General features: G+C 38.2%; 1 protein-coding gene across 11 annotated transcripts in view; it reads left to right on the top strand.

Annotated features, from left to right (window-relative positions):
* Positions 1-14,940, top strand: part of FGGY (FGGY carbohydrate kinase domain containing) — a 478,411-nt gene that overhangs the window by 309,505 nt on the left and 153,966 nt on the right. For all 11 annotated transcript variants that reach the window (XR_009210731.1, XR_009210732.1, XM_058430526.1 and 8 more), the window contains one exon: positions 5,475-5,536. Coding sequence is in view for 9 of the 11 variants with exons in the window: in XM_058430526.1 (XP_058286509.1) it covers positions 5,475-5,536 (62 nt within the window). In the remaining 2 variants the exon portion in view is untranslated. The remainder of the gene's footprint in view (positions 1-5,474; positions 5,537-14,940) is intronic.

The raw sequence follows: 14,940 nt of genomic DNA, 5'->3' as shown, positions 1-14,940 counted from the left end.
TCAATTTTAAGAATTCAATTTTAAGTTATCTATTGGCGTCTTGGCTTTCTACACATCTTTTTGCATTATTTTTTAACGGTTGCTCTAGTAATTATAATAAACATCCTAAACTTTTCAGCCTACTTTGAATGCATATTATGATACTTCATGAAAGGTATAAATACCCTTCAACTGTATAGTTCTACTTAACACTCCTATCCCAGCTCTTTACGCTGTAGTTTTGTGTGTGATGTCTACATATGCTATAAACCCAACAATGAAATAGTGGTCATATTGTTTGCTTTAAACAATGTATTAGTCTACTCTTGACTACCATAACAAAATACCACAGGTTGGGTGGCTTAAACAACAGACATTTATTTCCTTACAATTTTGGAAGCTAAAAGTCTGTGATCAAGGTGCTGGCAAATGCAGTTTCTGGTGAGGGCTCTCTTCCTAACTTGTAGATGGCTGCCTTCTGTGACCTCGCATGGCCTTTTCTCAGTATGTGTTTATGAAGAGAAAATGGTTGTATTCCTTCCTTTTCTTATAAGAACACCAGTAATATCAGATTAAGTCTCCACTGTTATGACCTGTTTAACCTTAATTACCCCCATAAGAGCCATATCTCTAAATACAGTCACATTTGGGGTTGAGGCTTCAATATATGAATTTCAGGTGAACATAGTTTAGTCCATGTCAAAGATACATAAATGTTTTAAAGAAATTCTCGGGAGGCTGAGGCAGGAGAATGGCGTGAACCCTGGGGGGCGGAGCTTGCAGTGAGCCGAGATCGCGCCACTGCACTCCAGCCTGGGTGAAACAGCGAGACTCCGTCTCAAAAAAAAAAAAAAAAAAAAGAAATTCTGAGAAATAAACCATAGTCTTTTGTATTTACCTACATGATTACTATTTTTATTGTTTTTCCTTTCTTTCTGAAAATTTGAGTTTCCATGTGATATCTTTTCCCAAGCCTAAAGAACTTGTCTTAGCATGTCTTACAGTGCAGGTCAACTGGCAAAAGACATTCTCTCTATTTTTTTTCAACACATTTATTTTATGTGCTGCCTTGAAAGATATTTTTGCTCACTATAGAATTCTTGGTTTACAGAGTTTTTTTTTTTTCCATCAGCACCTTAAAATGTCAGTATTTTCTATTCTGACATTATTATTTCTTATAAGAAGTCAGCCATTATTTTTGTCATTCTTTCCCTTTGTATAATATGTCATTTTTTTTCCTCTGGCTGCTTTCAAATTTTCTCTTAATCTTTGGCTTTTATTATGGTATGGTGTGGTCTTCTTTGGATTCATCTTTCTTGAATTTGTAAGTTGATTCCTCTCACCAAGTTTGGGAAATTTTCAGCATTTAATTTTTGTTTGTTTCTTCTCCTTGCTCTCTTCCCTCTTACTGTGACTCCAATTCCACATATATGGTACCTTTGGCTATTGTCTCCCATGCCCCTGAGAGACTCAGGGTGTTAATTTTTTTCAATGTATATTCTCATTCATATTCTCTCTCTCTCTTTCTAAGTCTCCCAGTCTAAGTCTCATTCTCACGAGGACACTTTTGTTTGTCATCTCCAATCAGCTCTTAGGCCCATCTACTATATATTTATTTCAGATATTGTATTTAATCAATACTATTACATTTTCATTTTAATTGTTTGTTTCTTTGCTGTTTCCTCTCTGTTTAAAACAAACTATGAGAATATTTTTCTTTTACATCCTTAAGCATTGTTAAAATACCTACTTTAAAATTCTTATCTTCTAACACCTGTGTCACCTCAGATTTGGTGTTCACTAAGTGGCTTTTCTCTTAAGTATGGATTACATTTTCCTGTTCCTCAATATGTATAATGATTTGGGGTCATATTTTGGACATTGTGATTGATATATTCTAGAGACATTGTATTATTTCTGTTTCTCTTTTGAGTATTGATTTTTTGGTTTAGCAGGCAGTTTATTTGGCTGAACTCAAACTTCAAGTTTTGTTACTCTTCTGTGACGAACATGTCCTAAAATCTCTGTTGCATTATTTTAGCCTTAGCTGGACTAACTATGGTGTTCCCATGCACATGTAATTGAGAGATTATCCAGAAATTAGGGTAGCATTTATAGGCACAGTGTTGCATTCCCTTTCTATGGCTGTCTCTTTCTGACATCCCCTCCACAACTTGCTTTCTAGCTGCTATGGTTGCCTTGAACTCTAACCTCTCATTTCTTAATCAGAAAGACTATGTATTTCTATCTGAGTATTAGTTATCTTGCATGGCACTGACTGGGGTCCATCCATGGGCAAAAATGTATAAAATCAGGAAACACACAAAGTACTGTTTTTTCCTTCCTTGTGTCTACTCCTCTCCAGTTTCTACCTGGTTTTGGCCACTTTCCAGTGTCTTCAGAGAACTATTTGCTGTATTTTGATCAGCATTTTTAATTGTTATCAAAATATGTCTCATCATTCATTCATTAGAGATGTCGGCATTGCTCTAGGCACTGAGGAGTGGAAAATAATGATGCTCTTGCTTTGAAAGAGCTCAGAGTATAGGGTAAGAGACAGACATATAACTAAGGATTGTAAAAGAACTTGATAGATGCTACAGTAGAGTAAGGATAGAAAATATCTGTGCCTTATATTCCCATTGCCAGCCTGTGATCTTTGTCTGCATTTCCTATTCTCCATGCCTGGTCATCTCCCTGCCCTTCATACATTACCAAATTTTTCTTAACTTTTCATCATTTTTCTCTCCAAATCAAAATAATTTTTATGGCCTTTAATCTAATAAAAGTATAAACTCTTATGACATTCAAGACACACTGTCTGCCTTCACCCTCTTTATTCATCCATATTTTTACCAGCTTACTAATTCTGTAATTTAGCATACAGTAATCCTATGACCAATGTATGCACAGCACAAATAGATACAAATGCAAAGTGTGGTAAGTGCCACCAAGGAGAAGTACATGGTGCTATCTGTGTTTTTCCTGTGGTTCACTCATCCCACATTTATTCCACAAACCTTTATTAACCACCCATGATATGCTAGGCATGAGGCTAAACCAGTCCCTTACCATTCAAATCGTATATGTCTTTCTATTTTCATGTCTCTACTAACCAACCTCCTTTCTGTCATGCCTTGCCTCTAGCCCTTTACTCCTCCAAACTCTACCTATTTATGGCCTCTCAGCTGAAGCTTCACCTACTGCAACTGTATAATGATTGCCAAATGATTAATCTCTCACTTTGTGCTGCTATGCATCATAACTATTTCTTATTTTTCAGTGTGTCTCCAGAACCTAGGTACACAGTTCCTGGAGGCACAGTGGCATTTAGTAAATACTAAATAACTGCATTCATGCTTACACCACACATGCTAGGTTCTAGCTTACTCCTGGAAGCTCATTTAAATCTCTCTTCTCTGAACTCCTAAAGCACTTCCCATAAAAATTAGCATCAAATCAAGTAATGCCTTTAATTATCCATTACTGTTCCCAGTGAGTTTATCTTGATGCTCTCAGTGGATTACAAACTCAGGGGATCCAGAGTGTGATGAGGATATGGTTCATCACAGTAATGCAAAGTTGAACCTGAAGGAGATAAATATTCAATAACTGCATAAGTTTTTTTTTTTTTCATTGAAATGACCAATGTCTTTGATATCATTTTGAAACATTTCCACAAAAACTGCACCAATGGTATTCAACAACTTATACTTGGAAGTTCAGTAGACAATATGACACGGTGGTTAAGAACAAGGTCTTAAAATATAGAGACCTCAGTTTGAGACTAGATTTGTCATTACTTTACTGTGACCTTGGGCAAGATATTCAATCTCTTTGAGCTCAGTTTCCTCATCTCCATAATGAAGAATAGTATCTTCTTCATAGGAGTGCTATAAGGAATAAATGAAATAGAGTAATGTGTATACAATGCTTAAGTTAGTATTGATGTATGGGAAATGAGTCAGTATATTTCACGTGATATCATTTATACTACTGTTGGCACTATAGTTGTGTTTAGTCCGTTTTCATACTGCTGATACAGGCATACCTGAGACTGGGTAATTTATATAGAAAAAGAGGTGTAATGGACTCATAGTTCCACGTGGCTGGGGAGACGTCACAATCATAGCAGAAGGCGAAAGTCATGTCTTACATGGCGGCAGGCAAGCGGGAATGAGAGCCAAGTAAAACAGGAAACCCCTTATGAAACCATCAAATCTCATGAGACTTATTCACTACTACAAAAACAGTATGGAGGAAACTGCCCCCATGATTCAGTTGTTTCCCACTGGGTCCCTCCCACAACATGTGAGATTTATGGGAGCTACAATTCAAGATGAGATTTTGGTGGGGACACAGACAAACCATATCAAGCAGACACACTTAACTTCCTAGAACTCCTGTTTAAAAGGAGGCCGTGGAAGTTCAAAACAGTTTAGTGACTTGTACAAAGTCACTCAGCTAGTGAGATTCAGAGCCAGAACCCAACCCTGGCCTCTGTGGCTCCTGAACAAATTATCTTCTTTACACAACCCTAGCTCTCAGGAAACACGCTCAGAGAGCCTATCCCTGTGCAGCCGAAAGAGCAAATCTTTTCCTTGTTGGAATGAAAATAAATCTATCAGAATGGTTGTTTTAGCATCCTAGAAACTCAAGTAAACATTCAGAAAATACACAGATGAGGTTCAGGAACTCAAGCACAGTGTTGCTTGGGTGTGTTACAGCAAGCAGAGTACTGCATGGAGAAACATTTCTGTCCCTGATACATATTTCGTACTATTTTGTTTAGAGCCACCAAGTGGATTAAGGAATAAGATCCTAGACCTGGGATTTCAAATGAGAGGTGATTGTCTGCAGAGCTCAGACATTTCTGTCCTTGGAGAGCTGTGTTTCCCATGTGATGATTGTTCAGTCAGGAGAGTTTCTCTTGACAGCTCTGGGGCATCTCATTTTTTTTTTTTTAACTGAGGGTTTCAAAAAATTTTTTTAATGAGGGTTTTTTCAAAAACCCTCATCATAGTCTCTTTCATTCAGCTTCTCCATTAGTAAGACACAGTGAGTAATTCAAGGTTTGACATTGCCCAGGGATGACAGCCTGGATCAAGAAGGGGAAATGATGTGATCCAGAAAAGGTTGGTGCTTTTAACACTCAGACCCCCCCACCATTTGACATAAGTTACCCTTTCTTCCTTACTCCTCATTCTTGGGCCTGATGCTAACCTGCTTCTACCAGTTTAGCCTTGGAAATTTCATTTATTTTTACTCTTCTCTCTACACTTCTTTGTTTTATGTATTTAAGAGGCTAGCAGTAGGTTAATCAAAGCTAAATTTCTTTTAGCTGAGGCACTCTTGCTACATTGGCATTTTAATGTTCTTGGAACCCGTATGGACAAAGAGTTGAAAGAAACATATGCTCACTTTAATATAAATTTTTCTATCTTATACATAAATTCAAGAAGCTATAAAATTGACCCATGTCTCTTATTTTTCAGATAGACCACATGGTACAAGGCCATGCTGCTTTTCCAGAACTACAAGTAAAGGCCGCAGCCAGGTAACTGCTGTCTCTCTTCCCTCTAAAGTTTTCCTTGTGTGACTGTATTGAGAGAATTCCCGTTGGGCAGTTGGGTGATTTTCAGATCCTACGGACAATGAAAATGCCTGTTAGTGCTTGAAAGATAGTCATCTGGATGATCCAGAAGATACATGTATTAATTCTTTAAATGATGTAAGAGAACTTAGAGAACCTAGAGATACCGCAAGAATATACCCAGGGACTATGGATAAGAAACTGTGATGTAGAAGGAGGACCATGGATTCTGGAGTCAAAACTTCTTAGTTTCACATCCCAGCCTTACTCCTTAATAGATACAGGACCTTGAGCTAGTTACTTAACCTCTTTATGCCTGTCTCTTCATCTGTAAAACTGAAGATAATAACTGATATGGAGTGATTTCTAGAATATTTTGAAGCAAGTTGAGTGCAGAAAGTATTTATGATATACTCCCTTTCATGTAAAAAGAAAGACATAAGAAAATACATGTGTATCTGTTCATTTTTGCAAAAGAAATACAGGAAGTGGTCAGGCGCGGTGGCTCACTCCTGTAACCCCAGCACCTTGGGAGGCCGAGGCAGGCAGATCATGAGGTCAGAAACTGAGAACAGCCTGGCCAACATGGTGAAACCCCATCTCTACTAAAAATACAAAAATTAGCCGGGCATGGTGATGTGTGCCTATAATCCCAGCTACTTGGGAGGTTGAGGCAGGAGAATTGCTCAAACCCGGGAGGTGGAGGTTGCAGTGAGCAGAGGTCACGCCACTGCACTCCAGCCTGGGCAATAAAGTGAGGCTCCGTCTCAAAAAAAAAAAAAAAAAAAAAAAGAAATACAGGAAGTTTAAACCAGAAAATAATGAGATTAGTTACCTATAGGGGGTGGGTAGGAATGGGGTGGAAAGAATGTGGGAATGGGACCATCGTAGTAGGAAGAAATTACACTTCTCTGAGTACACCTTTTTATATAACTATAACTCTTAGAATTATTGTGATGCGTCATGTCCCTGATACCCCAATAAACAGGTGATAGATAGATAGCCAGGATATGTGTGTATGTTGGCATGGGCAAAATGAAATGCACACAGTAAAAACTGAACCTAGTGTATAAAAAAGGGGGTTGGGAAAAGAAAAGAAAGGAAAAGAAAAAAGAAAAGAACCTAAGTGAATTTGGGAAAGAATATTTTGACTGTATGCCATATGGCTAAAGAGAAAAATAACCATCCATAAATATTATACTCTAATTGGTAAATTTGTTTTTCATAGGTGTATATGTTAGCTATAGGGACAACTCTTTTTGTGTATGCTACAGTTGAGTGAAGAAATCAATATATTGTGGATAATGAGAGCCAGGTTCCTCACAAATGGGAAAAGGAGAAGGTTAGAATGAACCTTATGGTGTCAATATCAACTTATGATTTTATATATATACACACACACACACACACAGGGACAGCCGGATATAAATATAAGTAAATATAGATATGTATATTCATGCATGAATATACATGCATGTACTCCCTAGCTCTCTCTGCTGAGATGGCCTGGAAGCAATGACATGATAGTAGCAATGTGTGTACCTAGCTCACAGGTACTAGATTCTAAGTACCATTCTCCCATTTCTCCAATAAAAGTAATCAGAACTTCTTAGAAAGATGGCTGAGTCTACGCTGAGGCAGTAAAATTATGGTGCTAGAAAGAAAAAAGTTACTCAACAAGGAATTGTCAAAGTACATTGGAACCAGCTTTAAGAATCTCTCAGTGGCCTACTCGGATAAAATAAACAGTAATAGCATAAAGTAAGTCCATAAGTAAATAACTCCATAAGTAAATTACTGAAGAAGGAAATAAACAAGGAAGAAATGACAGGTCTTCCTCTTCACTGTCAGGACAGTAGCCTTACAATTAATAAATGTAGAAGAAATAATGGAAATAGAAAATCAACATTAGGTAAACACTACAGAGATAAATGTTGTAGGCAAGAATCATCAATGGATGCTAAAATTAGTGAGTAAAAGTGGGAAGCAGGATATTTTCATAAACCGAGAGGATTTCAGCACAAGATACTGATTAATATGAAGAAGAAAATAATAACTTTCCAGTAGTATATAAGTATGGCGGACACCACCTTACCCAAGTGATGAAAGTTAGCACCACCAGCAATAACATCTGATACCATGTATCTCCTTTTATTATGCACCGATAAGGATACAGCATCATTTCTGCCATGTTCTTGCCCAAAATGATTACACTCAATGTAAATATGGGAAGCATCAGACAAACCTAGATTGACATTCCACAAAGCTATTAGCCAGTTTGCTCCAAAGGAAAATTAAGAAACTTAAATACTGAAGAACTGTCCTAGATTGGAGGAGACTTAGGGAGGTACTACAACTATAAGCAGTAAATAATCATGGATTCAACTCTGGACCAGAAAAAGGACATTGGTGGAGGAAAACTGTTGAAATTCAAATAGAGATTAATAGTATTGTTATTTATGGTAATTTCTTAGGTGATGAGTAAAAGGGAACTCTGTCTACTATTTTTGTAACTTCTGTGTAAATCTGAAATTATTTTGAAATAAAAAGTTTAAAAAATAATAAATGAATGGATTTTCATGCTGATAATGCTTAGTTGTCAGGCTGTTTAAGTAAAGTAAGATATTTTTATAGAATTATCAGAGAAACCCATGTAGCTAGCTAGCACAGGACAAAAGAGAGATAGTCTAAGGTGGCCACTGATAGACTCTGAAGCCAAATTGCCTTTGCCTCAGCTTTGTCCCTTATTCACTTTCTGTTTCTGGGCTATTTATTTAACCTCTGTGCCTTAGTACCTCACTGTAAAGGGAATAATAGTAAACATTTCATAAGGTTGTTGAGAAAGTTAAATGAATTAGAATAGTGGGTGATACAGAGTGATGATTAAGAGTCAAGCTGTAATATGTGTTCGACTAAAAAATGGTAATGATAAAAATGACTGTTGGGGAACATCACACACCGGAGCCTGTTGTGGGGTGGGGGGAGGGGGAGGGATAGCATTAGGAGAAATACCTAATGTAAATGACCAGTTAACGGGTGCAGCAAACCAACATGGCACATGTATACATATGTAACAAACCTGTACATTGTGTACATGTACCCTAGAACTTAAATAAAAAATGAATAAATAAATAAATGATTGTTGTAGTTAGTATATTCGACATTTCCATCCTACTAAGTGACTTACATTCTAATAGGATCAGCACACCTGCACAGAGCAGAATAAATGCATACCGTACTAAAATATACATAGTGTGTTATCAGGCTGTGTAGAAAAGGAGGATTGATCTTGACAAGGAGTTTGAGAAAAGCTTCATAGGCATTCCCTTCTAGGAGTCTTTAGTTACAATACCATTGCAATTAGTCATTAATTACAATTACCATTGAGTGGGATTATGTGACATAACCTTACCAACTAGCATATTAGTTGGCATAGAGACCATATAACCTAGAAAAGGGATTCCTAATTTCAGATCATCAATGAACCTCTTTAAATTGTGTACTGTTCTGCTGATTACATAATTCTGCATGTATTTCTGTAAAGGGGCCATAACGGTCATTATTTTCTTAAAGGGATTAAGTGTTTATAAACCACTAAGCCAAAGAAAAGAGCACTAGATTTATAGTTTGGAGACCTGGATCCAAATCTCAGCTCCAACATGTATCATTGTGTGAAACCCATTTTCCTCATTATAACATAGGATAGTAATGGAGAATCAACCCGAGACACCTCTAAGGATTTATTTTGAGTTTAGAAGAGGTAATGCATTTGACGGGGCTTTGTAAACTGAATTTTGACAATGATGATGACCACTACTACTCTGTTAGTCCATTCTTGCACTGCTATGAAGAAATACCTGAGACTAGGTAATTTATAAAGGAAAGAGGTTTAATTGACTTACAGTTCTGTGGGCTGAGCAGGTATCAGGAAACTTCCGATCATGGTGGAAGGGGAAACTAACATTTCCTTCTTCACATGGTGGCAAGAGAGAGGAGTGCTGAGCAAAAGGAGGAAAAGCCCCTTATAAAACCATCAGATCTCGTGAGAAGTCACTATTACAAGAACAGCATGAGGGTAACCACCCCCATAATTCAATTACCTCCCACCAGGTCCCTCCCACAACACATGGGGATTATGGTAACTAAGATTCAAGATGAGATTTGGTGGGGACACAGCCAAACCATATCAACTACTGTTATTACTACTAATGATTGTTAAGAGGAAGAAGTTTGGTGGTGGTTGCTCTGGGTTCAAGCAGCAGATGTCAGTCATTCATACCTTGCCTGCCTTCTTATGGCAAGCATGGAGGAATAGCAAGGACAGGGACTGTGAATTAGAGTCCTTGGGTTCTTGTACCTGTTCTGCCCTGAGTGTCTCAATGACTACTAGATTCTTCATCCATAAATTACAATAATACTACCCTACTTACTTCATTTTACAGGCATTAATAGGATGAAAGCAGGTCACAGGAATATCTGTATATAAACATTTTCGTGTGTAACACAAACTTACTGAATATTTAGTTTTGCAATGACATACTCAAAACTTCCAGAACTTTCTTCTATAGATAAACTTCATTTGAGTAGCTTCTGTTGCAAATCGTAATTAAAAGAAGCAAGAATTTATGGATTACCACGCAAACTCAGAGAAACAACAGTATAGGGTGGTTAGAAGCAGCAACTTACAGAATTCAGTGATGGAGTCAGAACTGGATTTAAATCCCACCTCTTTTCACATAACTTCAAACCCACTTCCAGCTACTTCCTTGTATTTCTCCTTCTGTTTAGAGTGGAGTTTCTCCAAAGCATCACCTGTATTCTTGGTCTCTATTTCCCCACTTCCTACTCCTTCCTTACCTACTCCAGTTTGAATTCTGTCACCATCAGCCCCCTGAAACATTTCAAATTAAGGTTATCAGTGACCTCTATTTTGCTAAGTCCATAGGATGTTTTTTATTCCCCTTTCTTTAGTTCTCAGCAGCATGGGGCATCAGTGATCACTTTTTCCTCCTTTTAACATTCTCTTTCCTTGACTTTCTGGAATGTCACCCTGTCTGTTTTCTTCCTATATCTCTGATTCCTCCTTCCTAACGTGCTTTCTTGAGTTTATAGTTCTTTTCTTGACCATTAACATTAACGTTTGTCACAGCTAGCTTCCTGGCCCTCTTCTCTCTTTGCCATCTCTTCCAAGATGATCTCAGCTATGCTCTTGACTTCATTTCTGTCTATATTTTGATGGCTCTTTTATGTCCAGCCCACATACTTAGTAGATATCCAGTAAATGTTAGTTCGGTTTCCTTCCACTTTTCTTTTATTGTCTTACAAAGGAAAGTGCATCTGTATCTTACTAGATCTATGAGTACAATATTCTAAAACTATGGGACCCTTTATGCTTCAGGTCTTAGAAAGAAACAGGCATAGCTGCTTTTGAAATGAAGTTAGCTGTTTGGAAGGGTGGACAAATCCTTCTGAATCAAGAACCATGTGTCTCTTTTGCTATGACTTGGGGCTTTCTGAAAACAGCAATGCAGGTCACCCCTATCTCAGAGCTTAGGGTCAGCAAATCCTGTTTGAAACTGTGGAAACAAGTGTTGATAAACAGATTGAGTATTTTATACTCTTGATTTACAATAATCCTCTTAGGCCCCATCTCTGAAGAGAAGTGTTTTGCAAGCTTATAAATTAAGTAAACAAGAATTAGATGTGACCGTACATGTAACTGGTAACCAAAGTTTCCCTTCATGTGGGGCCAAATTTGCAGATACTTCACTCTTTAGCAGAGATCACCTTATGTCGATCATAAATTTTGACATTTTTCCTCTAAACTTGATTCTCTTAGAGGTTCTTAATTAACAGTGTCTCTGAATTAGGTTCTGGTGACAACAGGGTTTAGTGAGAACATTTTGGCGTAATCCACAAGTGCTAGATTCAAGGTTGGCGGCAAAGCAAAAGTTAAAATCCAGGGTCTGTGGCTCATCTGTCTGATGAGTATCTTTTAAGCATTTACGATACATGAATGAACCAAGCAAACAGTCTTTGCTTTCATAAAAATATACACACACATACGCATATATACATGTAGTACATACATGCAAATATGCATACTATATACATATACACATATGCATATATACATATAGAGCCAGCCATTGATAAGTGCTCTAAGGAAAATTGTAGATAAATAAGGAGATATACAACATTGGTTTCAAAGCCCTTAATATTGTCTTTGTTGTGGTAGTACATTTTTTTCCTCAACCTTTCTTTTTTCCTACTTTCCCTGAATTTTTCTGTTATTCCTCTGAGGGCAGCTAATTTTTCTTGATCTGATTTATTCCTCAAACTTCTTTTGCTTTTGTAATTCCCATAATCCCACTAAATATCAATTTCTTAAAATTCACTAGTCCTCTATATCGCAAATCGCAGATATATTTAAATCTTCCCATTAAAGGCTGTACAAATCCCCCTCAAGCAAAGAAAGGGGAAAAAAGGACAATAACATTTATTAAGAATCTGCAGTATGTTTGGCACTGTGCTTAGTGATAATAGTTTCACATATATTATCTCATTTAATTCTAGATGAGGAAATGAGGATTATTGGGAGCTCTCAGACTTCACTTCTAAAAATTTTTCTCTCTTTCCATTCTGCTCTTTTGTATTGAGAGTCCCCTTTTTGCCTTTATGACTTTTTAAACCTTGGACCCTCATTCTGACAACTGGGGCATTAAGTCTATCACTGAATTATTTACTTAGCCTTCCCTGAGCTAAGACAGTCAGTGTGATAATATTAACACCTTTCATTCCCCCATGGTATGCAAAGATAATCAGTAAATTCTTGATGGCTCTTAGTTCAGAAAGATTTCTTACAGAAATTAGCTGGATATTATTATACATTTCTTTTTTTTTTTTTTTGAGACGGAGTCTCGCACTTTCACCCAGGCCGGAGTGCAGTGGCGCTATCTCAGCTCACTGCAAGCTCCGCCTCCCGGTTTCACACAATTCTCCTGCCTCAGCGTCCCGAGTAGCTGGGACTACAGGCGCCCACCACCACGCCCGTCTAATTTTTTGTATTTTTAGTAGAGACGGGGTTTCACCATGTTAGCCAGGATGGTCTCGATCTCCTGACCTCGTGGTCTGCCCGCCTCGACCTCCCAAAGTGCTGGGATTACAGGCGTGAGCCACCGTGCCTGGCCTATTATACATTTCTTTGGTTTCTGTTTTGCATGCAAATAAAAGAAAGTGCTCAGGGCATTGGGGTCTTCTCTAGAAGACCAAGGGTCTGTGCTGATTTAGGACATAAATCGTCTTATTTTCTACCAACTGGTTACCAGTAGCTCAGCACAGTGCCTGGTGGCATAGGGGCATGTGTAGGGAAGTCATAAGATGCCTGTTCCTTTGTCTTGTCCCTATCTTCTGTATATTCCAGCATGTCTGGAAGGCTGTGTCCATCTGAAGGGTTTTAGATAGGTGTGGGAATGATAATCAAGGTTGCATTGTAGAAGAGTCAATCAGGAAAGAGTGCAGAAAGCCTGATTGGACATTCTTACTTGAGTTGTCTTTGGACATCTAAGAGGAGGCACTTGAAGAATGGTTGGATACTTGACCTGGAACTCATAAGAAAGAAATGGACAGGAGTTAAGGTCATGTATTTGGAAGTCCTCAGCACTAGATGGTAACTGGAGCCGTGAGAAGAGGTTAGGATCATCCAAGAGGAGATAAAGAGTAAGAAAATGGTGAAAGACAGTAGATCTCTGGAAGACGTCATATGTTTAATGAACAACTGAAGAAGGAGAACCAGCCAAAGAGGAGGGAGGAAAATCAAGAGAGAATAGTGTTTCAGAAACAAGAGAACAGATGAGGAAGGAGTGGTCAAATGGTGTAAAATGCCCAAAATGGTTCATCGGCATTAACAACAAAGAGGGTATTGTTCCTCATGGTGGTACCAATTTCAGTAGAATGGAGCAGGCAGAATGCATAGTGTATTAGGTTAAGAAGTAAGGAACTAGGCCGGTTGCGGTGGCTCACGCCTGTAATCCCAGAACTTTGAGAGGCCGAGACGGATGGATCACAAGGTCAGGAGATCAAGACCATCCTGGCCAACATGGTGAAACCCCATCTCTACTAAAAATACAAAAAAATTAGCTGGGTGTGATGGCACACACCTGTAGTCCCAGCTACTCGGGAGGCTGAGGCAGGAGAATCACTTGAACCCAGGAGGCAGAGGTTGCAGTGAGCTGAGATCACGCCACTGCACTCCAGCCTAGCGACAGAGCGAGACTCTGTCTAAAAAAAAAAGAAGTACGGAACTAGAGACAGACAATATGGAAGCTTCTTTTCAAAGACTTTCTCTTACTGCTAGAAAGGGCACAAGTATATTTTGTTATACCATGTATTCTGATTTTTTGGTTTAAGAGTATGACCACCATACTCTCTGAGCAGCCTGTGAACCCAAAGAATTAGGTGATTTATGGAGAGGGAGAGGACATGAGAGATTTCAGGGATGCTGTCTGCATTTAAGATTACAAGCAATAGGTCCGAAAAAAAAAATCTTCTTTGATTCTTGGATTTTTAAAAAACTAGAAATCAGTTTCTTATGATGGCAAAGAAGAGGAAACTATTTATTGATAAACCTGTCATTTTATAGTGCTCAGGGCTCTATGTTTAATCTTCATGGCAGCCTTTAAGTAGACAGTATTAGCCCCAATAGCAAAAAAGCAAATGGCTCAGAGATGGTTTGCCTACCTGATCATCCAGCTGGTACATGGGAAAGTCACTTTATGATTATTGAAACTGTATTTTCTTCATGATACCCAATGGGATGTGGACAGCAAAAGTTTCTCCTTCTTAGACAGGATATATCAGCCTGGGGTTCATGAGCGAGAGGGAGAGTGATCCACTTGGGATCACAGTTAATATGTGATTCCGTAGCTAGAAGAAGGCAGGCTGCCATTTGAGAAGGAACTGATAAAACATGCAAAATGACACAAAGTCAGAACCAAAAAAGGCATCATGCAAGGTTAAAATTATGTGAATAATGATGTGTATTAGTTAGTTTAATGTCTTCCAAGTGCATTTCATTTTGAATGATATACTCAGATAGCACACATGGTAAGGTATAATTGAAAAAACATGTAGGGGAATGGCTGCATTCAAAGAATAAACATACAGCTGCAAGGAGGTTAGGAGTCAAAGGGGTACGCATATGCCCCAACCCCCAGGGATCTCATTAGTGCATGAGTGGCCATATATGTAGAGGCTAAATGAATCTCACTGTTTGCAAAGACCTGCAGTAAATGAGACAATGACGAATCAATAATAATTAGGCCTATACGTTCTTATTGACCCAGATGTCTGAAACCAAATGCCCTGCT

This window comes from Hylobates moloch, unplaced genomic scaffold, assembly GCF_009828535.3.
Source record: "Hylobates moloch isolate HMO894 unplaced genomic scaffold, HMol_V3 SCAFFOLD_18, whole genome shotgun sequence".
NCBI lineage: Eukaryota > Metazoa > Chordata > Mammalia > Primates > Hylobatidae > Hylobates > Hylobates moloch.
Note: the sequence above shows the minus strand (reverse complement) of the source record. Positions and strands in the feature narration are given on the sequence as shown.